This window comes from Salvelinus namaycush, chromosome 5 (assembly GCF_016432855.1).
Source record: "Salvelinus namaycush isolate Seneca chromosome 5, SaNama_1.0, whole genome shotgun sequence".
NCBI lineage: Eukaryota > Metazoa > Chordata > Actinopteri > Salmoniformes > Salmonidae > Salvelinus > Salvelinus namaycush.
Genome location: NC_052311.1, coordinates 47,806,620 through 47,830,602, shown reverse-complemented (window position 1 = coordinate 47,830,602; position 23,983 = coordinate 47,806,620). Strand labels below are relative to the sequence as shown.

Below are 23,983 nucleotides of genomic sequence, written 5' to 3'. Positions count from 1 at the left end.
AATGTAAGTTCATTTTGAAGATCAGATAAACAAAGAAAGGTACTTTTCTCCACCACTGAGTGCACGAGAGACAATTTGTAGCTACAACTGCGATGTCAAAAGACAACACTGTCTCAGGTTTCACCAACCAGTGAAGCAAGCAGCTCCCTGCGCAGACTTAGCACAGAATTATGCCCCTGTTCTCTCCTCATCAGTCAACTCATCTACTTTATAAACCCCTGTCTCGTCACTCTATTAAAATGTCTCAAAGGCAAACAGGCTTCAGTGTAGCATGGCTAGGCTATCCCCAGGCCACAACACCTTGTAATACTCTTCAATGCTCTTTCTACTGTCCACTGCTAGCATCAGGCACAGAGCCATTGATTTTTCCCTCTGACACTTAATCTAAGCCCCCATGATCTATGACCTTATTTTCACACTAATTTATTTTTGATCAGAGGTGATAAATATCACATTGACATAACCAACTCTTTGTGCATTGCATCAATGCACTGTTTTGTTTAACATGACACCACCCCGAGTGCTACAACTCTGACTGGCAGCTTGAGAAATGGCCTGTGTCGTGTTGTCTCCCCTTTCTTAAAGAGATATGCCAAATAAAACAGTACAATGAATGGGTTTGTTTGAACTACAAGCAAATGATCCCTGGGTGTATTTATAATATCAGTATCCTCCCAGCAAACCAATAGTGTTTGTCAAATTTCCCAGAACATTTGTTAAGTTGCAGCAAATGTTCTCATAACACAAAAACTGTCCAGTCTTGCTAATGATTATACAATGTTTACATAAAACATTTGCCTGATGTTGCAAGATCGTTCCCAGAACACATTTAGTCTGTTCTTTAAAGGTTCCCAGAATGTTTCATTAGATTGTGGGAACATTGTGGGGATATGACAAGGTTCCCAAAACATTAAAACTGTCCAGTTGTGCTGACATTCAGATAATGTTTGTATCAGGGTGCACAAAACATTCCTTTGATGTTGCAAGAACGTTGACAGAACATCGTTTCTAAGTTCTTTAAAGGTTCCCAGAACATTTCATTAGGTTATGGGAACAGTGGTGGGTACAAGATATGCTCAGTTGTGATGACATTCAATGTTTAAGTTAGGTTGCACTCGACATTCCCTTAATGTTTTAAGAATGTTGACAGAACACCTGGTCCAACATTTTTAAAGGTTCCCAGAACATTTAATTAAGTTATGGGAGTTGTCTGGATGTTGCAAGAATAGTCTTGTGATACTCACGTATTGTACTTAAAAGGTTGCACAGAACATACCCACAATGTTGCACAATGTTCCACAATTTTCAAATGAGTCTGTTTTTATAACTTTTATTTGTTTTAGGTTTAGCATACTGTTCTATTGACGTTCACACAATATATATTTTACCTGGTCTTGGAGGTACCCTGATGAAGACAGCTTGTCTGTCAAAACGTTGGTTATTCAATTACTGTGTCTGAGCTCCTAGAGGGTGTGGCTCTCCTTTTCTTTTTCTAATGTTCTACTCCGCTAGCCAGCACCTCGTCTAAACATCTGTGAGTTTCTTTCACCTCCAGATTAACATTGTCTTGGAAGCTCTCAGAACAGTTCAAGATCATTTCGAAAACGTTATGTTTAAGTTTGACCTAATATTACCACAACATTCTCAGCATACATATTTCTAGTTCCTTGAAGCATAAGAAAGCAGATTGGAACACAGCCCAAATTATGTTTCTCTACAGATTTAATGGCAATTTGCATTTGAGGATTGTATTGTAGGCCAACTACAAGGTGATATAGACACACAGCATTTAATTTCATCCATGTAATTAAATGTTATCAAAAACATTTGAATGTTTTTGGGATGTTATCATCATAATGTTAATAAAACCCTAACTAGAACTTAATGGGAATCTTAGCTAATGTTCTGGGAATGTTGATGGTTTCCTGGGATAGCTCGAATCATTTTATCTGAGTTTATAAAAAATTGTCCTTGTCATTGGAACTTTTCTGTTACAAAGCTCAGCTCATACTATAAGGAGGGATCTTGTTTTTTTTTTTTGTCCAATATTGAAATACAAATATTTCTAGATTCATCACAATAAATGTACTGAAGTAACAGAATGGCTTGTAAGGGATATGGTCCTATCAATTGTTATAATACAGGGACTACAATAATCAGACACATAAAATCTATAAACTATCTATCTAATGTACATTATTTGCTGTCTGTTATCTCTCACCCTAGACGTGAACATACTGCTGGTGGGAAGGTGTGAGAAGGGAACCGTGTAGCCAGCTGGTGGCTCTGCAGGGGCTATGGGGGCTCGACAGAGGATGGGGGACACAACAGGGACTAGGAGACTTTTGGAGGAGTGGTGGGGAGTCAATATTTGGCTGGGGTCTTGGACAGTAAGAGCTGCTGCTACAATGTGAGAAATCAGAGGGCATTGAGACTACTATAGGGCTTTCATCTACAATCTTACAAAAGGGTTCTTCGGCTATCCGTCGGCTTTTAGGTAGAACCCTTTTTGGTTCCATGTATCACCCTCTGTGGAAACGGTTCCACATGGAAGCCCAAAGGGTGATATCTGGAACCCAAAAGGGTGATATCTGGAATCCAAAAGGGTTCTACAACTTTTGTTTCCAAGCCTGTATAGAGGTATCATATTAAATATTACATACCAACCAGTTAGAATTAGAGTCTATGGGATTTACTGAACAAGACTGGTGGCTCACTTCTGAGGTCCAGACAAGTGTGAAACTATGTTTCTATAGGATATGGCTGTATGTGTGTGTGTGTGTCCATTCATTAGTGAGTGTGTGCGTTTGTTCATTTTTGTGTGTACAGTATATGTATGCGCATGTGTGTGACTGTGTGTACATTCACGCTGGGTTGGGGACAGAGCCACAGGTGAGATCTCTCTAAATTACACTCACAAGTGGCCATTAATTATAGATGACATCCTGGTCAGACAAACGATTTCATCCTCAAATGAGGTCTGAGGGCGGCCCCTGCCCGGGTCCACAGGGGCCCTGTGGGGAAGCGGTTTGGGAGTGTGTGTGGCAGTGTGTGAGTGGATCCAGTGGGCCCTGCGCGCACGGCAGGCTTTGATGAACACACTCATTATGCTAAAGAGCGCTCCATGCCTGGGCTTCCCTGTGCCTCCAGGAAAGGTTAACGCCAGAGTGGTTCAACAGAACAGCCACAGGCTACACGAGGGAGAGTGGTAATATAACCCGTGCTTAAGACAGTAGTAGTAATAGTAATAGACTGCCATACATCAAATACAATACCTCAGGCTTAGAACACAGACCTGTGTTGGTGGCCATTGAACTGTTGCTAACAGGTTATTGAAATTGGCTGAAAGTGTAACTGTTTTTGAGGGTACAAAGGCAAAAACGCCGAGAAAATCTCTACCTGGCTATAAATCACGTATTTTTCTTTCTTTCCATCCCTTTCTCTCCCCCCTTCCCTTTCTCTCTCTCTTTCTGAGGCAGAGATTAGTGTGTAATTACATGGGAGATCAGTAACAAAGAGAGATAGAAAAAGGAGCAGTATATTTTAACTAGGCAGAGGGAGGTAGTGTGTGGCGTCGTCGCGGGTCGACTGATTGTCTTACTTTTAATCCTCGACCTCATTATCACCTCTTGGTCAGGCTGCAGTCAGTAAATGAATCTATCTGCCGACGTGTCAAATCTTCACACATTCTCCCTCATAACCGCCCAGAGGTGCCAATACAGAGTGGGAGTCACCCCCGGCCCGGCCCCAGCATTCATTACATTCATCAACCAAATCCCCTCGTTTCATAATTTAAAACACAATATGCCATTATTTTGTTGCTAATTAAACCTGATCAAATATGTATGTCTTCTTTAAGGTCAACCCGATGACAAATGTAATTGATATCCTCTGAAGAAAGAGAGAAAGACTGAGAGAAAGAGAGTAGTGCAGTCTCTGTTGTGATTTCGATGGGGGAGGAAGGGAGGAATGGAGTGGGGGGGGATGCTTCTTCCATTCATTGTAACTTAGTAGCCTCTCATGCCAGGCCTGATGGCTGCTGAAAGACAGTACTACAGTAACTGAGAGATGGTGAATATATCTGATTTGGAAGAGTCATACGTGTATGTGCAGTTCAACTGTGACATGTGGGAATGTGTGTCAGGCTGTGTTTTTGAGTTGCGACTGCTGTGAACTTTTCATGTGTCTTGGTGTTGGCTTTACACAGGCCCAAATGTTCTATCCTGTACAGACAGTGTTCTCTGCCTTGCACCCACTATTGAACACTGTTCATACACTCGGAAGGAAATGGCTCCATGATAAGTTGCATTCTACTTGCAATGGACATGAGCCCCTTGGACAAATCCAACAAAATATATGCTACCTTGAAAAACTATAATCATGCATTATTCAATTGGCAAGGATAGTGTGTAATAGAGAGATCCTAAACCCATTCCCTCCTGTAAATTATTCATTGAATTCAAATAACAGATGGTACAATTTTCTTTAAATATCTCAATCATTTTTCACATGGGCTTAAAAATGGTATAAAACAATATCTTTGATGTCTTTGTATACATGTTTTTTTTGTACTGTGTATTCATATATATATATATATAGCCATATAGTGTTATTGATTGATATTAACAGTTTGGGAATTGAGATTTAACCCAATGATTAAAATATTCAGTGTGGCTAAACCTGTACCTTCAATGTATGGCTACACTAGCATTGGAATATGCCTAAAACACACATACTGGAGAGAAAAAAAACACAAAACTGCAATACAAGGAAAATTTGAGTACTCTCCCATATATCATTTTGCACTGCAGCAACCCTTGCAGATCACGTAGCCTAAACGAACCTGTGGATAATAGTTTGCTAAATGTTGAACTAAAGTCAGAGTAAATATGATAAATGAATACAAATGGGATTATTAGGAGACTGTGTGTCATCACTCCGACAGATACATGATGTCAAACTACCCAAGCAAATTCAATTACCCACGCCATTACTCCCTACTGCTAGTGGAGATGTATTGGTCATGTTAAATATTGATGGGAACATAGATGCCACATTTGCTCATCTCCACCGGTGAACACATCTATTTAATGTAATCACAGATGCTAAATATGAGGCATGTCCATTTACTGCATCAAGTGACTACTGAAGAAAAGAAGAAGAAAGAGTCTATTGCAATATGAGGCTTCCAGCCATGTTTTTTAAAGGACCAATAGAGCTTTTTTTCCTGTATAGAGCTTTCTGACTTGGTGAGTATTTCTGTTCACAGGTGTCACACTACCAGAGGTTTTGAATGCCACTTTTTCCCCATATTGCTAAATGAATGATCCACTTCAGAACTATCCCTAGTATGTTTTAGCTGTATACATTGGTCAATCAAACAATCTAAAAGTCCCCCTGTACCAATGCAAAATCCGCTTGACTCCTAAATATATTTGTGGTAAACAAAATAAATTCAGTAAGATATGGGCTAAAGTATGAGGAAAGAGAGAGGAGATACCAGAGCTAACCATATACCAGTTAGAAGTGGCAGCTTCACAGGTGCTGACAGTCAACAGGGGGGGAGGAGTTAACATGCAGTGTTGGTGAAGTGTTGGTTAAAACCCAACAACACATACCTGCTGTTAAAGCGTTCCGGGTGTCTCTCCCTCATCATGTGGAACCGATGTGCAATGGAAGCATCCTAAATAAGGGAGAGAAAATAACATGGATTCAGCAATGACTTTGATTTTTATACTAATTTATACAGTGGAAAAGGCCTATTAACCAATGACTGTATAAATAAGGGGTATACGTACATTACCAGTCAAAAGTTTGGACACACCTACTCATTCCATTTTTTGTAATTTATTTGTAAAAAAAAATGTTTTGGTTGCTACATGATTCCATATGTGTTATTTCATAGTTTTGATGTCTTCACTATTATTCAACAATGTAGAAAATAGTACAAATAAAGAAAAACCCTGGAATGAGTAGATGTGTCCAAACTTTTGACTGGTACTGTATATTAGGGGTATAAAACGATACAAATATTTTCATTTTGTAATAAGCTACAAGACTAAAAGAGTTTACATTTACATGTGGGATATTGTTATTTAAATTAATTAATTTATGAGATACAAAGATGTCGCAAAATATAGACAAGATGTTGGTACTAAAATCAATACGATGGCTTTTTAACACCAATTAAAGTCAACTTCTTCCCCTCTGGTGATAAGCATCTCAGCCAACTTTCTATTGCACCCAAAAAACGACACATATGCCCGATGCATATTGATATGCCTAAACAGAACCAGGGTGTTTTTGAATTCCTGGCCAACTGGAAGGCGGGCGGTGGTTGAGGTTTGAGCCAGGGATGAGGGTATTGACAGAGAGCTTGACGAACAGCACGCCGTCTTTCCACACAGGCTAATTAATTAAACACACATTGCTAGTAATCACAGCTCCCAACGTACAGGATGCTGCCGGCTCCCGTGGCAACCAACTTGTTCTCTCTCTCTCACTCTCACTCTCACTCTCACTCTCACTCTCACTCTCACCCGGGGCTAGAAGTGCACCACATTGGTAGACTCACTGGTAGTGTTGGGTGTGTGTGTGTGTGTATGTGTGTTTGCATGCAGGCATGTGTGATGATAATGACAGACTGAGATTGACAGCTACTCTATTAATCAAGAGAATCTAAGGAAAGAAAATCTGTGCCTGTTTGTTGAAAATTCTGTGTATTCTATGAAATGCTACCAAAAAAGTAGACTACCCTTGGGCCATTTGAAGATGAAACCTCACTAGAATTTACCATGGTCTTTGTGAGTCACGATGATTGCCAAGTAAAAACAACTGACGAATAGTCTTCAACCACAAAAAGGGGGGAAAACTTCAGGAAACTTTTCGGGTTTGTTCCTATCCCCCCACTTGAGCAATCTGTTTTGACCCGCTCCATGTTGAGTGGCTCTATTGAAACGCCAGCCACAGGGATGACCCCCTGCTAGCTCTCAGTACAACATGTAGGAGAAACCCAAAAAATCAATGCTGTTTTCTTGATGTCTTTTCAAGACGCTGTTAAATAAAGACCAAAGAATTTCCAAGATCCCCGCAGACTCTATTTATCTTCAACATGAGCCAGAAAAGGTGAGATGATGGATATATCTGAAAGATTGGAACTTGATTTTCTTACAAACAGGACAATAACTGAAAACAAGAGAGTAAAAGGAAGGAGGAGTTGTTTCCCTTTTGGTTTGAAATCTGTGAAAATATACTGCAGCTCAGAAACCAGTGAGCAACCACTTCAAGTAACCTCCAAATTGAAGAAGGTACACTATAACCTTGTATACAATACGTCAAATCAAAGCAAATTTTATTGGTCGCGTACACATATTTTGCAGATGTTATCGTGGGTGTAGCGAAACGCTTATGTTCCTAGCTCCAACAGTGCAGTAATACCTAGAAATACAAAACAATACACGCTAATCCCAAAAAAAATGAATAAAGGAATTAAGAAATATATAAATATTAGAACGAGCAATGTCAGAGTTCGGTGTGTATATACATTGGTGTGTATAGACATTATGGACAGTATATGAATGGAAAATGTGTTTACGGTAGTAGTTATATAGGATGAACCTTGACTAGAATACAGTATATACATAAGAAGTGGGTAAAACAGTATGTAAACATTATTAAAGTGACCAGTGTTCAATGACTATGTACATATTGCAGCAGTCTTGAGTACCGGGTGTTAGCCGGCTAGTAACAGTGACTAAAGTTCAGGGCAGGGTACTGGGCGGAGGCCAGCTAGTAGTGACTATTTAACAGTCTGATGGCCTGCAGATAGAAGCTGTTTCTCTGTCCCAGCTTTGATACACTTGTACTGTCTCCGCCTTCTAGATAGTAGCAGGGTGAACAGGCCGTGGCTCGGCTGGCTGAGGTCCTTGATGATCTTCTTGGCCTTCCTGTGACACCAGGTGCTGTAGATGACCTGGAGGGCAGGCACCATGCCCCCGGTGATGTGTTGGGCTGACCACAGCACCCTCTGGAAAGCCCTGCAGTCCCGGATGGTGCCGTTGCCATACCAGGCGGTGATACGGCACAACAGAATGCTCTCAATGGTGCATCTGTAGAAGTTCCTATCCTTCCTGTAGAAGTTCCCGTCAGTCTCTAACTGTAACTAGATGGACTGCTACTGCAACTACATTCCACTAAAGCTACTTTGTCCCTTAGGGCCAATGTAATGTATTGCAAGGTCATATGTACAATAAGAGGACATTAACAGTAGATCATCTGAGCTGATGATACAAACATCTTCAACCTCAATCCCCAAACAGCAGTAGGACAAGGAAGTCTCACTCTCACTCTCACGCTCCCTCTCACTCATCTTGGGGACGCCTTCAAATAATTACCATTGTAAAACTCTGGCACCCAAATTAATACAGGACATGTGTAATGTAATGTTCCCTCATAGCTCAAAGTTTAGTCCAATTATGAGTGGTGCTCAGGCAGCTGATGACTCTCCTTCACGGGGAGAGTAATGACTTTGACATGCGAGCCTGGGTCATTAGATGAACTGACTGCATCATCTTAGGACCTCCTCTGTGATTAGGTCTGTTCCTCAGCACACTAAGCCCTGATTGAGATCATTACACTTCACGTCACTTTTAACGTCCTCATAAAGGGATGGCACCATTAATTCCATTCAACTGGATGGAATGGCTGGATTGGAAGGATAGGAACAGGAGGTGTGCTAAAATAGTTGACGATGTGGTCAGATGGTGGTCTATTGGGAAGATTTTATGACTTGGAGTTTGGTGTAAATCTTGTAAAAATGGAAGAGGAAGTTGTAGGTGATCCTGGTACTTTGTGAAGTTCGACAGGGATGGTGGGTTTAAAAAAACGTTTTGAAATATACTCTCCCCATCCAACACTGTTACCCGTTCATTCACCAACCCCTGGGCTTGTGCAAGTTCAAACAGACGCCTATCGGTTTGTGCAAAGCCCCAGCCACCTTCAACGCCTGATGCAATGGCAGGTTGATGCTTATTGTCATGAATCTGAAATTAGCGATTTCCGCTGGATGGGCCAGCTGCAAAATTGGCAATATTGTAAAAATTCAGGAAAACAAAAATTATATTTTTGGTCTTAATTTAAGGTTAGGTTTAAAATCTAATTTTATGACTTGGTGGCTGTGCCAGCTGGTAACCATTCTGCAGAGCTGACTCCAGTGCAATAACAACAATAAATGCCAACCTGTGATGCAATGCTTAGAATTTTTAAGATGAAAAAAGATGTGCACTCTGCACATGAAATGTTTGAAATCCAAGAATAAGATGCTTATGATTACACTTTTCTGTGGCTCGACAGTGAAACCTTTTGGTTGCTACTGATCCTCAGAGTTTGACTCTACAGAAATGTCATTACAGAAACAATCTTTCTTCATCTGCATAATCTCTGAGGTAATTATTAGCTTGACTTGTTTTGTAATCTTTATTGTATTCAGTGTTTCTTTCCAATGGAAAGCAAGATTTGATGTGAAATGTGACACAAAATATATCACACTCAATTCCATCGAGAGCTCAGAATCTTCCTAATCCTGGGCAAACAACTTCATTTGTCAACACGTTCGTTAGATACTAATCCCACTGTTAGAAGGCCATGAAAATAGTGTTATAACAATGAAGTCTATTGGTTGCAATGGCTTAAAGTAATACTTCTGCTAAGGCTGCTATCCTTCTTTGGTTGAAGGGTATTGCAATATCTGTACATACATTCAGAAAACATGTTTTGCCTCAAGCCACGACGAATATTGAGGAATTATGGGAGAAATTATCTTTATTTATTCCAATGCTTACAACCCCTTCGTCTGTTAAGTGGACCTACCTTCGTCAATACGGGACAAAGCCAAGGTATTTGACTAACATTTCTAAGGACATGCATCCCTCATTTCCCCGTCATGTTCGAATGTCACAACACCAAGATGCCACCGTCTCCCAACCTGCAAATGTCAATTACCGTATTTCCCCTGACATTTATCAGTAATGACCCACACGAGCTGGGTGTAATCAGTGTCATTATGTTGAAGATGGACAGAGACTCTGCTGTTGATGAGTTTAAAGGTGCGTAGCACCACGCAGATGCACAAAATACAACATATTCTTCAATCAGAGGTGGTTGAAGCTTTAACACATCTCAATAAAGGCTTATTAACTAGCATTTGATCAAAATGAGTAAGATTACTCAGAAGAACATATGACTATGTTGCTGCTTTAAATTCGGTATACAGTATTTATCCAATTGAAGCCTTTATATAGATTATTCGATTGAAATGGATGATCCACGATAAGCATGAAGCTGTCAGTCATGTTGTTTTAGGTGAGAGCCTTAGATTAAACACGGCCCTCTCCTATTGACTAGTCCAGTTTGTTGACCCACTGTTCTTGCTGAAAGGGATAGATCATTTTAGATATGTGTTTACTTATCTTGAAAGCCGTCTACGGACAAGGAGTGACTGCAATCCACACTTTCGTTTTGTTAAAATAGCCACTGCCAAGATGTGCTAATATTAGGAAACAAATATTTAAAATCGCTGAACTATGCCTTTAATGTGACATATGCTGCATATTAGTGTAAGTAACTCACCACCCCAATAGAGAAATAGTTGTTGACGATGCTGTAAGGCACAGGGTCTCCCCTCTCTTCTTTGTCCGTGGGTGTGACGTTAATCTTCCAGCGGTCCAACATCACCTCAGAGCTGTTCTCTATGCCCCTCAGGATGTTCAGAATGCTCTCTCCCTCATAACCTAATACACAAACAACATAGGATAGCTTATGTTGTAGATAATACCCCAGAACATAAGCTAAAACACATTATAGTATAGGCCATAAGTATTTTAATATAACATTATTCTCTGTAATTTTAGCTATTCTAACTATGTATGCCTACTGATTTATTCCTACATGAAAACATAGGTAAAATTTACAGTCAAAGGAGAAAATGAATGTATGGTCAAATCTAAATTCAATATCATGAATCATGTAATTGGACAGAAAAATGAGGGCACACATTTATGTTTCCCTCATTTAAGAGGAATAATATAATTCATTAAAAAAATTGCTATTAAAAATTGCTATTGCATCAGTAAATTGCTATTAAACATACCTCCTCCCCATCGCAGACACCTTGCCAGGTCATTTCCTGTTCCAAGGGGAAGTACACACACAGGGGGGTTCCTGTCCAGGTTGGCCTTATCTACACAAGAGGAACAACAAAAACATCATACTGTATTATTATGCCATTGAGCAGACGCTTTTATCCAGAGCAACTTACAGTCATGCAGGGCTCCCGAATGGCACAGCAGTCTAAGGCACTGCATCTCAGTGGTAGAGGCATCACTAAGATGTGACCCTGGTTTGATTCAAGGCCGTATCACAACCAGCCATTGGGAGTCCCATGTAACCTTTACTTGACTAGGCAAGTCAGTTGAGAACAAATTCTTATTTACAATGACGGCCTACACTGGCCAAACCCTAACGACGCTGGGCCAATACGGGGCGCAGCGGTCTAAGGCACTGCGGTCTAAGGCACCTGCCAAACTTGGACAACATTGGGCCAATCCCCTCTATGGGACTCCCAATCACGGCCGGTTGTGATACAGCCTGGATTCGAACCAGGGTGTCTGTAGTGACACCTCAAGCACAGAGATGCAGTGCCTTAGACCGCTGCGCCATTCGGGAGCCCTGCATGACTGTAAGTTCAAAAGGTATGTTTAGATCGCTGCGCCCCATAGGGCGGCGCACAATTGGCCCAGCGTCGTCCGGGTTAGGGTTTGGCCGGGGTAGGCCGTCACTGTAAATACGAATTTGTTCTTAACTGACTTGCCTAGTTAAATAAAGGTTCTATAAAATTGCAAGCTCCCTGCTCTACCAACTGAGCTACAGAGGACCTCACCCCCACATTCTGACCACAACAACAAAAAACTGAACACGAATCCACTTTAACATACTGTATATATTTTTTTATTTAACTTTGATTTGCCCAGGTCTCTGAGTAAAAAAATAAAAAATCCCATTCAGTGCAGCATGGTTATCTGACCATCACTCAAATCTAAACTCTGACATCTGTGCAACAACAGATAGACCTTGACTCGACGTGAATGTCCAGTCTCACAGGCTATTTCAGGAGTAGCATTCATTCTGTCCATGTTATTACTTCTCTTTGTTTTGATGGATAAAAAATTGAGGCAATTTTTAAAGGCAGAACCAGGAATAAGTCTTCCAGAACAAATTGACTTCAGGCTGTTTCTCAAACGACGACTAATATGCCGATTTTGAACTCACATAATCATCCTGTTTTTACCTCCCTTGAACACGCAGGCTTGGACGTAATGAAAATGTTCATATACAAATCATAAAAGTATATTTGATGTTTTCTCGCAAAATAACAAGAGCACTGTTTATTCCACCAAAGTAATACAAAATAATAATAATTGAAACGCACAAAAAATGTCACTGTACGGCATAAATGTACAGGTTTTGAAGAAAGCACAATGAAATGTTACGGAAAGGGGAAAACTGTTATAATGCAAAAGTTATGTTATATTTAGAATCTAAATGCATTTTTTATTATAAAATTGTGAGGACCAAATTCATACTTAGGCCTAGTTCCATTCATCCCACTAGTATAATCACTAGTATATAACAGGATGTATTCACCAGTCTGTTCACCAGTGTAGCACTGGTGTGGCAGTGGAAGTGCACACTCACCTATGAAATCCAGAATCCAACCGACTGTCCCATCCCCACCACAAGCTAACACTCTGAAATCTGGAACCTCTCGGAAGAAATTCAACCTTGAACACAACAAAAAAATCATATACACAATATTAATCATGTAACGCAGGAAATAATCCCCTTTTAGAGAGAAACACATTCTTTTCTTTATCTACTATAAATTCATAAAAAATCTTCAGACATTCTGCCCTGAAAAAATGCACTATTTTGTCCAATAGTAAATTGAACTCAAGGCTACCTTATTCAAAGGTACTGTACGTGTTTTATCTCCATACTTATCCCTATTTTATCTCACATCTACAGTATATTGTAACTCTGCTGCACTGGAAAGGCCCCTATAATCTCACAAAATAACACATATCACATTGACAATTATTCCTTCAGCCAGCTAGTCTGTTTAGAGGCTAATCGGATCAAGATGGCCAATGTTCAGTCCAACTTCTTCCGTTCCTTCACAATAACAAAGCCCTAACTGAATGAGGGAGCCTCCAAGCCTCATATGACGGATAAATGATTCGCTCAATTACTCTCCAACTGGGACTGCAAACCGCATTAGGTGCAAAACAGACGGCCGTGAACATGAAAGGCAACTTTGGGGATATTTAAATACCAAGAAACAAACACTTCATTTGGGCTAATTGCATTAGCGCTAGTGCTAATTGACAGCAGTGTGTGCGGCTGCCTCAGCCTGCTAGTGGCCACGGTGACCAGTCACTTTGCTAATGCCAACCGCATTACGTACACTTCACCAAATATTAACAAGGTTACAGCCGGGCAAGGTCATCTTGAATGTTCCCAACTAAAGATAGAGAGGGGCTTCTTCTGAGTGCAACACGTCTCTTAGAGCCTCGTCAATAAACATGGCCTTCCCAGCCAACAAAGCTCCAAACACAGAGAATCAATACTGAAGACACAATATGGCCGACAAGGTCAATTTCAAATCTTACGACTATGTAAGATAGATATATGGCGTAAAGCCATTATTTTGCCCCTCTGGGCCACTGTAATTATGAGCATAAACTAAACTGTCTACAAAAGTTTATATTGGACTTTTCCTCTTCGCAAACCATTTACATTCTGCTTTCAAAACCTAATCAAAGTCCAGCAACATCAGAGCACGGCGGTGACGTGTTCCTGCATTTCAGAACGTTCCAGAATTGGTGTGTCTAAAACAAAAGGGGCGGAACCTTGTGCATCGAAATGATCTGCTCATCTTCTTAATCATAGACACGGATAGTCCAACAACCCAGACCCATGCCTGTGCAGCCTACAGCAGTATGCGTGATCACACATCAGCATGCCTCGCGTCACTCACAATATATCGCTATTCCCACACACTGTAACCAATACTAGACTCAAGCACAGTGTTGGTGTCTCACTGTTTGTGATCTCTGATCTCACCTTTCAATCACGTCTGCATATGAATCCGGATTGAGTGAGAGGCTCAAATTGAGAGACCTCCCTTGCATGAGATGTTGGATATTATGACTGGGCAATAGCGGAATACATTAGGGCTTTGTAAACAGTCGCTCATCCACCACTCTGATTCCACATGTAACTTGAGGATAGTAATGATAGTTGAATCATGACTGTAGAGTGTTCTGTGCACTTTAGATGATGTTTCTTAGTCTGTGTGAGATGATTAGAGCAGAATTTACCCAGGCATGGGTCCGTTCTTGGCCAGGTTGTATACCTGCCGAGGGTTTAAGAGGTACTGGAATTTTCTGTAGATCCTGGAGGAGAGGAGAGGAGAGGAGAGGAGAGGAGAGGAGAGGAGAGGAGAGGAGAGGAGAGGAGAGGAGAGGAGAGGAGAGGAGAGGAGAGGAGAGGAGAGGAGAGGAGGAAAGAGGAAAAAAAGAGGAGAAACAAGGAAAGAAGAGGATGAAATTGTGTCAACCAGCAATACAGTGTTGAGTTGACCCACAGAAACATCTCCCCCTTACAGCTACCACAGAACATCTGGATCGTGAAGAAAAGTCCAAATGCAAACACTTAATTGAAATGTGATCAACTGAACCCCTGTACGTAGTCCATATGCCGTTTTGCTACAGTATGATTGACAGCTCCAATGCCCTATCACAGTGTCATTGTCAGCAACTGGGAGGGCTATAGGACGAAGTCATTAGAAAGACTAATTCATTTTAATTTCAATTTCATTATATCAACTGGCTCAGTCATATTTTGATCTCATCATTTAAACAAATGAGGACTGGAGTAATAAGGAGTAGAATGAATATGTTCAGTAATAACCCAATTAGGCCCTGAGTTAAAGAAGGAGGTCTAAATCTATACACTGACAACCAGGGATGTGACAGTCAACCACAGCGCCATCTAAGAACCTCTGCTGAATCAACCAGGAGTCCGTAGGTCAATGTTATTGTGTTTCTATTTGACTAACTAAAGCCTTGAGCACTCTGTGTGCAGCCAGGCTTTGCAGCTATTTGATTGAAGAGCAGTTCTGAGAATCTCTTTTTACAGAGAGTTAGAGTGTGGGGAGAGAGTGTGCTTACCTGTCTCCCTGCTTCCCTCCACTCTTTGGATTCACGAACACTAGTAGAGGATGCGTTCCCTCTATTGTTGTGATCTATGCAACATATATCAAAACAGAAAGAAATTTCAGTCCAATTGCATATAATGCAGTAGGCTGATCTTACATTAGAGTATAGCGTAAAATCATTATTATACAGTGAATAAAAAATATTTATATATATTTTTTTTAAATGCCTGGCTGCTTCACCCTGGCCCCTCTTGTTACTGGTAAGGTTCAAACATTTCTCATGTGAACAACAGATAATACCCAACAAAATCCCAGGAAATTGAACAACGATGCCCCTCCTAATTCAAGTCATAACCATCCCCATCTCCTGATTGGGAGAAGCACTTTGAGTCTTGAGTGACATGGGGGCCATCCTTAGGGACAAGCCTCTCCATCGCTACCTCTGGTATAGCAGTAGATAGAGAGAAGCAGTAGGCCTCTACCACGCTGGAGGCAGCCAGGGCTGAGGCGAGGCATAAACAAAACAAGCCCTAATCGCGGGCTGTAGCCTACGAGTTGGCCTTCCTGCCGCTCAGTGGCGGTGACAGTGCGCCCGTGCATCTCCTTGACACAGATGAAGCTCTTAACTCTCCCTGTCTGCTATCCCAGCAGGCCGAGCGGTGGATTAATGAGCTCCCTGTCCAGCCAGGAGTGATCCATTACTTCCTCTAATTATAAATAATAATCCTGATTATTACGCTGGTTAGCCGGAGAAGGCAGAGATGGATATGGCGGGGAGATGATTCAGGTTGATTGTCACCGGTTGTCTGTCTGTTAGATATTAGGGAGGATTTGGATGGAGCTGATTCTTGTTTTGTTCACCAGTAGAAACTAATCTCATATTAATCCCACCAGTGTCATTTCATATTATCCTGCGCCCATCAAAGGCTAAATTGTGGTTAGATTAGAAATGTCAATTTACAGTACACATTTTTCACAAATTTCGACAAAATTTTGAAGGAAAAGAAAAAGGTTTGGATTGTCACCTGTAGTCCTTGGCCATCCACTGTGACTGAGTTGGCTCTCTGCATCTTCCCTCTGCCTCCTGATTGGCTGGATCTGGAATCTTTCCTCACCGTAGACTGTCTTTCCTGGGGGTCAAAGTGCAGACAGTAGAAATGGGCATCTTGAAAACAATCTAATAGACATTATCAAAAATATATTGCCTCTATAAATATGGGAAACTGTGATCTATGTATGAGGAAATATACATATATTTTCATAAAGCTATCCTGTGGTAAATTTGTATATAAGCAGAATATGGCATCGTTTTGAAAGTTAAACTCACTAGTACGACAGGACAGATTGTGTTGGGAGGCAGGATATGGTCCTTCAGTGGTCCACAGTCACACTCAGGTTTCACATGGGAGGCACACTTATTATGAAGCTGGATAAGGGGAAACATTCAATTACAACCATATTAGTATTAGGGTGACATTCAAGATCATAACATATTATTCAATGTTACCTTTCATTTGATTGTAATTTGAGATTAGAGTTCAGTTCCTTTAAAATGTATGGGGGCCATAAAATATAAAGTTCAGTTTGTATCAGCTATGTATAATTGGTTTTAGCTAAACACCAAGTGCTGTTGAGTAAAAAGCAAGAGCATGTTGTGTGATTTACAAAAACACAACTCCTAACACTGGGTTTATTTAAAAAAGAATGATATCAAAACACATTTTTAATGTGGTTTATTTTCTATTAGCAGAATGCTGGAAGTAACTGTTACTTGGTGTAAATTGGCAAAGTGAGAGGACTCGGATAAAAGGTGCAAAAAAGAAATCATAAACAGCAAGAAACAGTGGAAAATAATGAGGAGGTGGCTGATTCTCCTCAGGGGGGGCGTACCGTGACTTGGCACCACACACAGTGAAGCCCAGTCAAACCCTGGTAACACTTAATGGTTTTGTGACACTTGTCACACTTGGTCGGGCAGTTTCCCTCCACCCAGAAATGGTGCATCACCTGTGGAGCGAGAAACAGAGAGAAACAGATGAGAAAAGCAGAACAGAAAACAAGTCAGAAATCCACAATAGTAAGAAAGAAAGAAATCAAGAAAGAAAGTAACAAAAAATGTAACAATACTGTCTGTGTATTGGGCATGTATTTAAACCAGACTAAATATTGTAATTAGCTATGCTTAGTATCAGAATGAGTTGTTTAATTCCATTAGTGAGGAAGGAGCCCTGGATCTAAGCTCCGTGGGGCATCGCTGATCCGAGCGTGCCGATTAGTAAACACTCCAATTGGACGCACCTCTGTGTTTTTCTTGCTCTTCACGTATGTTTTGATGCACGACGGAGGAGCACGGGCCACACAGCGCTCATGGACAGTGTACTTGCAGACTGGGAGAGGTGGAACACACATTTTGACCCCCCCAAAAAATCACAAAAACAACTAAGAATAGCAAACACTAAATTGAGGTTGGAGATACACATTTCCGAGGGGCGATTTGGGTCACAAAAATGCCTTCTTAATGATGAAAAAGTGCATGGAATAAACCTTTTATGAATGTTAAAAATGAGAGTAGACATGAGGAGACAACTGTTGATGTTACCATACTCACATGAGCAGCACAGCCCTTGCTTGCCCAGTCCTATAAGCATGTTCAGACACAGGTTACAGTAGGCCGGCTTGTTGAAGTGCTTCAGTCTCCACACGTGCTGCCCATCGTCTTTCACATTCTAAAGGAAAGATGATTGATTGGTTTGATTGATTGGTTAATTATTGACTGGTTGATGGTTGGGTGATTCGTTACATGGCAGATATAAATAGGCCATGTAAAACAAACATGCCTCTCTGAAATGCACAATAAGGAATCACACCGGCTCTTTTCATGGCATTTTTATCTGCAGCGTTCGACAACGTTTGGCAACTGAATGTGGCCCATGTGAAAGATTTTGATATTTTTTTACTGTTCTCCAAAGCCATCAACTTTAGTGGGGAGGATTGCCTGGGTTCTTCCCTTTAATCCCGTGTCATTAATCATGTCACCTATTACGTCAATCACAGCAAAATGACAGTCTGATGTCACTGTAAGAGACTGTCTCATTAGCCTGTGATAAGTGACAACTTGTTCAAGATCATTGAAGACAAAGGCAGCAAAAAACTGAAAAGAGGACTCCATCTAGTGGACAAGGAGAGCTGGGACATCAGTGGTGCCGTCTGACGAAGCTATTGACTAGTTAGGAAGTGGTGGGAATGTCCAGACCTTGTACCTGATTCACACCCCAACCATACTGTGCTGGCTCAAATATTGTTTTCCCACATTGTCCTTTCCAGCACAGTTCCAGCAACTATGGTGGATGAGGAACCAGGCTGGCCTAGTACAGCTTGCCTTGGCTCGGTTTGGCTTGGTAGTGTGAATCAGGCTATGGTGGGTTTAAAGGGCCAACGCAGTCAAAATTCTGTTTAGTCTGTGTTTTCTATCATATTATACAAAAACAGCTGATGAAACTAACACTGTCTGATTGTTGTGTGCAACAGGGAGGGGCAATTGAATGCAAGTTTTTACAAAACAATTACATATCTAAAACATTTCTAGCTTGTCTATCTATGGGTAACAGGGAAGACGTGTTATGTTCGACCCGCACAGTTTCCCACCCAAAAACACCAGAAAATGGCCAAAAAGAGTAGAACCAGCTCACCTGCTTTTGCACTATTATCTGACTATTAGATGTTCAAGGTTTCTTTTGAAATATATATTTTGAAAGGACTAGTTCCGCCAAATGTAAACAAGAGTTCAATTCACTCAACACGGTTAGGAACATGAGGGACATGCGTAAATGAATCACTAATTACATGAGAAATAAATCACAATCTTCAGAAATGACTTTGTCAAAGCAAGAAAAAATAACTAGGGTTTTACAATGATGGTGTAACTTGGATACATTTTTGGATTAAGTAGATTGAAATCTTGGCACTTTAGCAAGCCTTTATTCATATTAAAAACAAGATGTATTGAATTCTTCATGTGGTCTATATTAAAGTGCACTTCATTTAATATAACATGCTTTTAAAATTCAATATTGGTGCATAATTTCTACTTAAAATATCAAAGGGTTAGGGTTAGGGTTAGAAGGCACCTATTTTGTGTAACGACCCAGTAGCTGGTTGAAAATACAATCTACACAGGACCTACAGTAATTAGCAGTTTTTGCATGAACGGAGTTTCGGCTTCCCTGGTGACATCACCAGGCGGTAAATAAGTTAATAGACCAAGAAAAAAGAGAGTTCCAAACCTGCCTGCACAGTAAAAATACTGGAACCATGAATGCCAACATATACTGTGACATACTGAAGCAGAGCATGATCCCCTCCCTTCGGAGACTGGGCCGCAGGGCAGTATTCCAACATGATAACGACCCCAAACACACCTCCAAGACGACCACTGCCTTGCTAAAGAAGCTGAGGGTAAAGGTGATGGACTGGCCAAGCATGTCTCCAGACCTAAACCCTATTGAGCATCTGTGGGGCATCCTCAAACGGAAGGTGGAGGAGTGCAAGGTCTCTAACATCCACCAGCTCCGTGATGTCGTCATGGAAGAGGACCAGTGGCAACCTGTGAAGCTCTGGTGAACTCCATGCCCAAGAGGGTTAAGGCAGTGCTGGAAAATGATGGTGGCCACACAAAATATTGACACTTTGGGCCCAATTTGGACATTTTCACTTAGGGGTGTACTCACTTTTGTTGCCAGCGGTTTAGACATTAATGGCTGTGTGTTGAGTTATTTTGAGGGGACAGCAAATTTACACTGTTATACAAGCTGTACACTCACTAATTTACATTGTAGCAAAGTGTCATTTCTTCAGTGTTGTCACATGAAAAGATATACTCAAATATTTACAAAAATGTGAGGGGTGTACTCACTTTTGTGATATACTGTATTTTTGTTTATTTTTTACATTAAGGTACTAAATTGTTACCCAGATATGATTTGATATTGAAATAAAAATGGCTGCATTTGGCCTTGAACTGGGCTTGAACTAAATCCTGCACACACTGTGGCTTTCCAGGACCCTAATTGGACACCTCAGAGCCATACATAGACAATCTCTATGGCTCTGGTCTAGAAAATCTGCCATTGAAAGTAACAACAGTGATGATGTTTAGGTAACACTTTCTTGACTACTCACCGTCTCTAGTCCCAGTAGTACGAGCAGGGGGATGGTCGTGCTGCCTCCCTGGATCCACTCCTCTAGAGACACAGTACCGTCATGGTCATAGTCGATCTCCTGCATCATCTCCTGCAGAATCTACTCACAACCAATCAGAGACAGTACAGTGGGATCTGTCAACACAGATTAAATATATGACACCCTCATTCAAGCTTTACAAAGTTACAGTATTTTCTTGTTATTGATATAACTGAAACTAGGGGGCCCTAGATCTTTAGGTCTATGGATCTGCAGTATATTAAATGTTTATGAAAAATATGTATTTTACCGGCTTCAATTCTGTCACGTCCCATTCCAAGTACTCAGCAACATGCATCATTTGAGAGACGATGTGCTCCAGTTCCTAGAAGTAGAAAACAAATCTTGTGTCAAAACATATCTATGGTACAATAGCCATTCTTCAGTTGACGACAAACATCAATGGTTTTAGACTGATGAACAGCATGTAATAGTCAGTTGGTTCAATCTTCCCTCTCTTAAGGAGAGTTGTACAATGCACAACAAAAGCAGCTTGAAAACTGATACAGGCTTGATGACTTAATTACAATGGTTGCCCTACGGGAGGGCAATTATCGTCTAGTGGAGAGTCATCACATGCAACATTTACTCGCCTGCTCCTCCGCAACAAGCCAAAGCTTTTTTTTATTTAACCTTTATTTAACCAGGCAAGTCAGTTCAGAACAAATTCTTATTTACAATGACGGCCTACCCGGCCAAACCCGGACGACGCTGAGCCAATTGTGTGCTGCCCTATGGGAATCCCAATCACGGCCGGATGTGATACAACCTGGATTCAAACCAGGGACTGTAGTGATGCCTCTTGCACTGAGATGCAGTGCCTTAGACCGCTGCACCACTCGGGCTTGTGTAATGTTACTTTAGATTATATTGTACAAAATATTCTACATTTCCATATGTCAGTGTCATGGTTAGAATGACTAAGATTCAGATTTCCAGAAGGTTCTCTACTGCATAATTGTATTTATAGAACATTAGGTAGCTATTATGTACAATTTTACCCAGCATGGTCTCAGACTAGACGTAACATAGTAAATGTAAATCTGAAACACTCAAATTAGTATGATATGTTATGTTTGGTATAGTTAAATAATACAGAAGGTTACTTAAGGCAAAAACAAAAGCAGGGTGGTTGGTCGGGGTGAATGGGTAGACTTATAACACGAACGTCTAGCAACCCAAAAGACTGCGTGTTCGTATCTCATCACGGACAACTTTAGCATTTTAGCTAATCAGCAACTTTACAACTACTTACTACTTTTTAGCTACTTTGCAACTACAAGCATGTTAGCTAACCCTTCCCCTAGCCCTAACCTTAACCCCTACCCCCTAGCCTAGCTAATGGTAGCCACCTAGCTAATGTTAGCCACAACAAATTGGAATTCGTAACATATCATACATATTGCAAATTTGTAACATATCATACGAAATGGATGACATACATCCACAAATGAATACATGCCATACGAAACGTAACATATCATTCTAATTGGAGTGTCACGGATTTACATTTACTATGTTAAGTCTACCCTTGAGCTCAAGTTGCAGCACCAAATCATTTTTCAGTACAGTAAATAACATGGCGTGTATAGGACAGAACCAAACATGGCACTGGTATAGGCTTTAGCAAATAACAAAGATGATGTTTCATGTAAGGCTGTGTTCAAATAATGTTTGGCATATTTTTTGAATATGTATGAAGAAGGAAAAATGATTACCGAACTATCCAGAGACCCATTCCCATCTGTATCATAGAGACGAAACATAACTGTAGAGAAAGAGATCAAACATTTATGAGTTTCAATTGTTGTTTGAGATGCAATAGATGTCATTGAGACACATTTTTACTACCAATTTAGTTTCATGGATGCACTTTACTATGTTGAAGCACAAAAACTTCCTTTAGTTTTTAAGGGTACAATCAGCTATTGAACTCCCATCAATTCAAAGCAATGTTTCCCCTCATAAAAGTGTTCTTAGCATCTCAGTGTTGAAGTCTGATTGGTTCTTGCACTAGCCCCCAGCCACAACTTAACACCATCACCATGGAAACAGACAGCTCCCTCACCAGAACAGTGATTGGCTATCTAATACAAGAGTGACTGACAGACACACACACACCAGTTCTACAGTAATATAATCGTGACAACACTCTCCTCTGCCCCAAGTAATTTACATACTAATGGGTATTCCCAATACGTGGAAAAAGTGTTTTTAGCCCAGTCTCAGCGTGACGCTACCCACTCCCTCAATCTCAGTAGTGGTGCGGCTGGTGACAAACCCAGCTGGATTGAGGAGGGTGAGCTGGTGAGTTCACTAAGGACTCGAAGAGGGGGGTTGTTCATTTCATATGGGGTTGACGTCAAGCTGCTGGTAGTCAGACGCTAATTAGGAGCTAATTGACAGCTTCCTGCTGTGGTGCAGTCATGTCGGTCCACTGGGGCCGGAGGAAGGGGAAGTGAGGTAGATGCCTGGAGGAATGAGAACTCTGCTGGAGCTGGGAAGGTGTTTGTGGTTTAGGGAGACGAGAGGAATAGCATACACTCGAGTCACTCAGAAAAAGCACAGAGCTAAGTTGTCTAACCCTATGAACCTAGAGTATAAAGAGTGTTATTTATTGTTGTTATCACCTCACCTCCTCTTCAAAGCCGAACTAGTACTAGTTGCAGTAACAATAACTAAATCCACTGTGGTGACATAGGGTATATTTCCTCAATCATAGAGAAACAAGGGAATTTAGCTTGCTACTGATGATGATCAATACTCACTTTCTCGATGTTTCTCTTTTTGCCATGCATTCCCTGACTTTGCACAAGGTATGTAGACCTACAGATATAGCAGCTAAAATGAATGTACTGTAAGTGTAAATTGAAACCTGTCATTCTTACAAGAACCAGCAGAGGGCCCTATTTAGCTCCACAAGACATCATTGAGGCTGGACGGAAGGAGGGGTAGGGTGGGCAGAGTGGGATTCTCTCTACAAGGAGAGATACTGTAGCATCCAAGGCTAAACCAATGATGTGCTCCCTGGGCCAGACCAGCTAAATTATTAACACACTTAATGCTTAATGAACGGCTCTGTTCTTCAATTATTCAGCAGTTGGATGAGAATTATAAGAACACATAGAAAGTCTGATATTATATTAGATAATTGAACATCATAAATAAATAAGTACACATCATCTAAAGTTTAAGTAGAATAAAGAGATACCATGGCAACGCTAATAAGGGCTTTCAGTAAACATAATGATTCAAGTAGACTACAGTGAAAAGGCTAGACTGCTACTCCTCCTTAGGTAATGGGAAATATATAGCAGTGTACTGGGATGAAGCTCTATCTCATTTGGCTACGAGTGTCTGTATTTACGGTACACAAATGTCATTATTCTCACGGATAAACCACAAAATACCATTCTTGTTCTGGAAATCCTAATTCTGCATTATAGCCAAAGGAGCGCCAGTATATTCCCC

General features: G+C 40.8%; 1 protein-coding gene across 2 annotated transcripts in view; it reads right to left on the bottom strand.

Moving 5' to 3' along the window:
* Nucleotides 1–23,983, bottom strand: part of LOC120048367 (diacylglycerol kinase beta-like) — a 52,209-nt gene that overhangs the window by 17,068 nt on the left and 11,158 nt on the right. Inside the window, exons 6-19 of one of the 2 annotated variants that reach the window (XM_038994284.1) lie at nucleotides 22,231–22,280; nucleotides 20,763–20,837; nucleotides 20,453–20,572; nucleotides 17,883–18,000; nucleotides 17,573–17,661; nucleotides 17,165–17,281; nucleotides 16,602–16,700; nucleotides 16,300–16,404; nucleotides 15,288–15,361; nucleotides 14,436–14,510; nucleotides 12,751–12,836; nucleotides 11,147–11,236; nucleotides 10,627–10,787; nucleotides 5,619–5,683 (exon numbers count right to left, since the gene is read on the bottom strand). In XM_038994284.1, the coding sequence (XP_038850212.1) occupies nucleotides 5,619–5,683; nucleotides 10,627–10,787; nucleotides 11,147–11,236; nucleotides 12,751–12,836; nucleotides 14,436–14,510; nucleotides 15,288–15,361; nucleotides 16,300–16,404; nucleotides 16,602–16,700; nucleotides 17,165–17,281; nucleotides 17,573–17,661; nucleotides 17,883–18,000; nucleotides 20,453–20,572; nucleotides 20,763–20,837; nucleotides 22,231–22,280 (1,324 nt within the window). Of the gene's footprint in view, nucleotides 1–5,618; nucleotides 5,684–10,626; nucleotides 10,788–11,146; nucleotides 11,237–12,750; nucleotides 12,837–14,435; nucleotides 14,511–15,287; nucleotides 15,362–16,299; nucleotides 16,405–16,601; nucleotides 16,701–17,164; nucleotides 17,282–17,572; nucleotides 17,662–17,882; nucleotides 18,001–20,452; nucleotides 20,573–20,762; nucleotides 20,838–22,230; nucleotides 22,281–23,983 lie in introns of those variants that run through there. The other variant, XM_038994285.1, reaches the window with a different exon arrangement.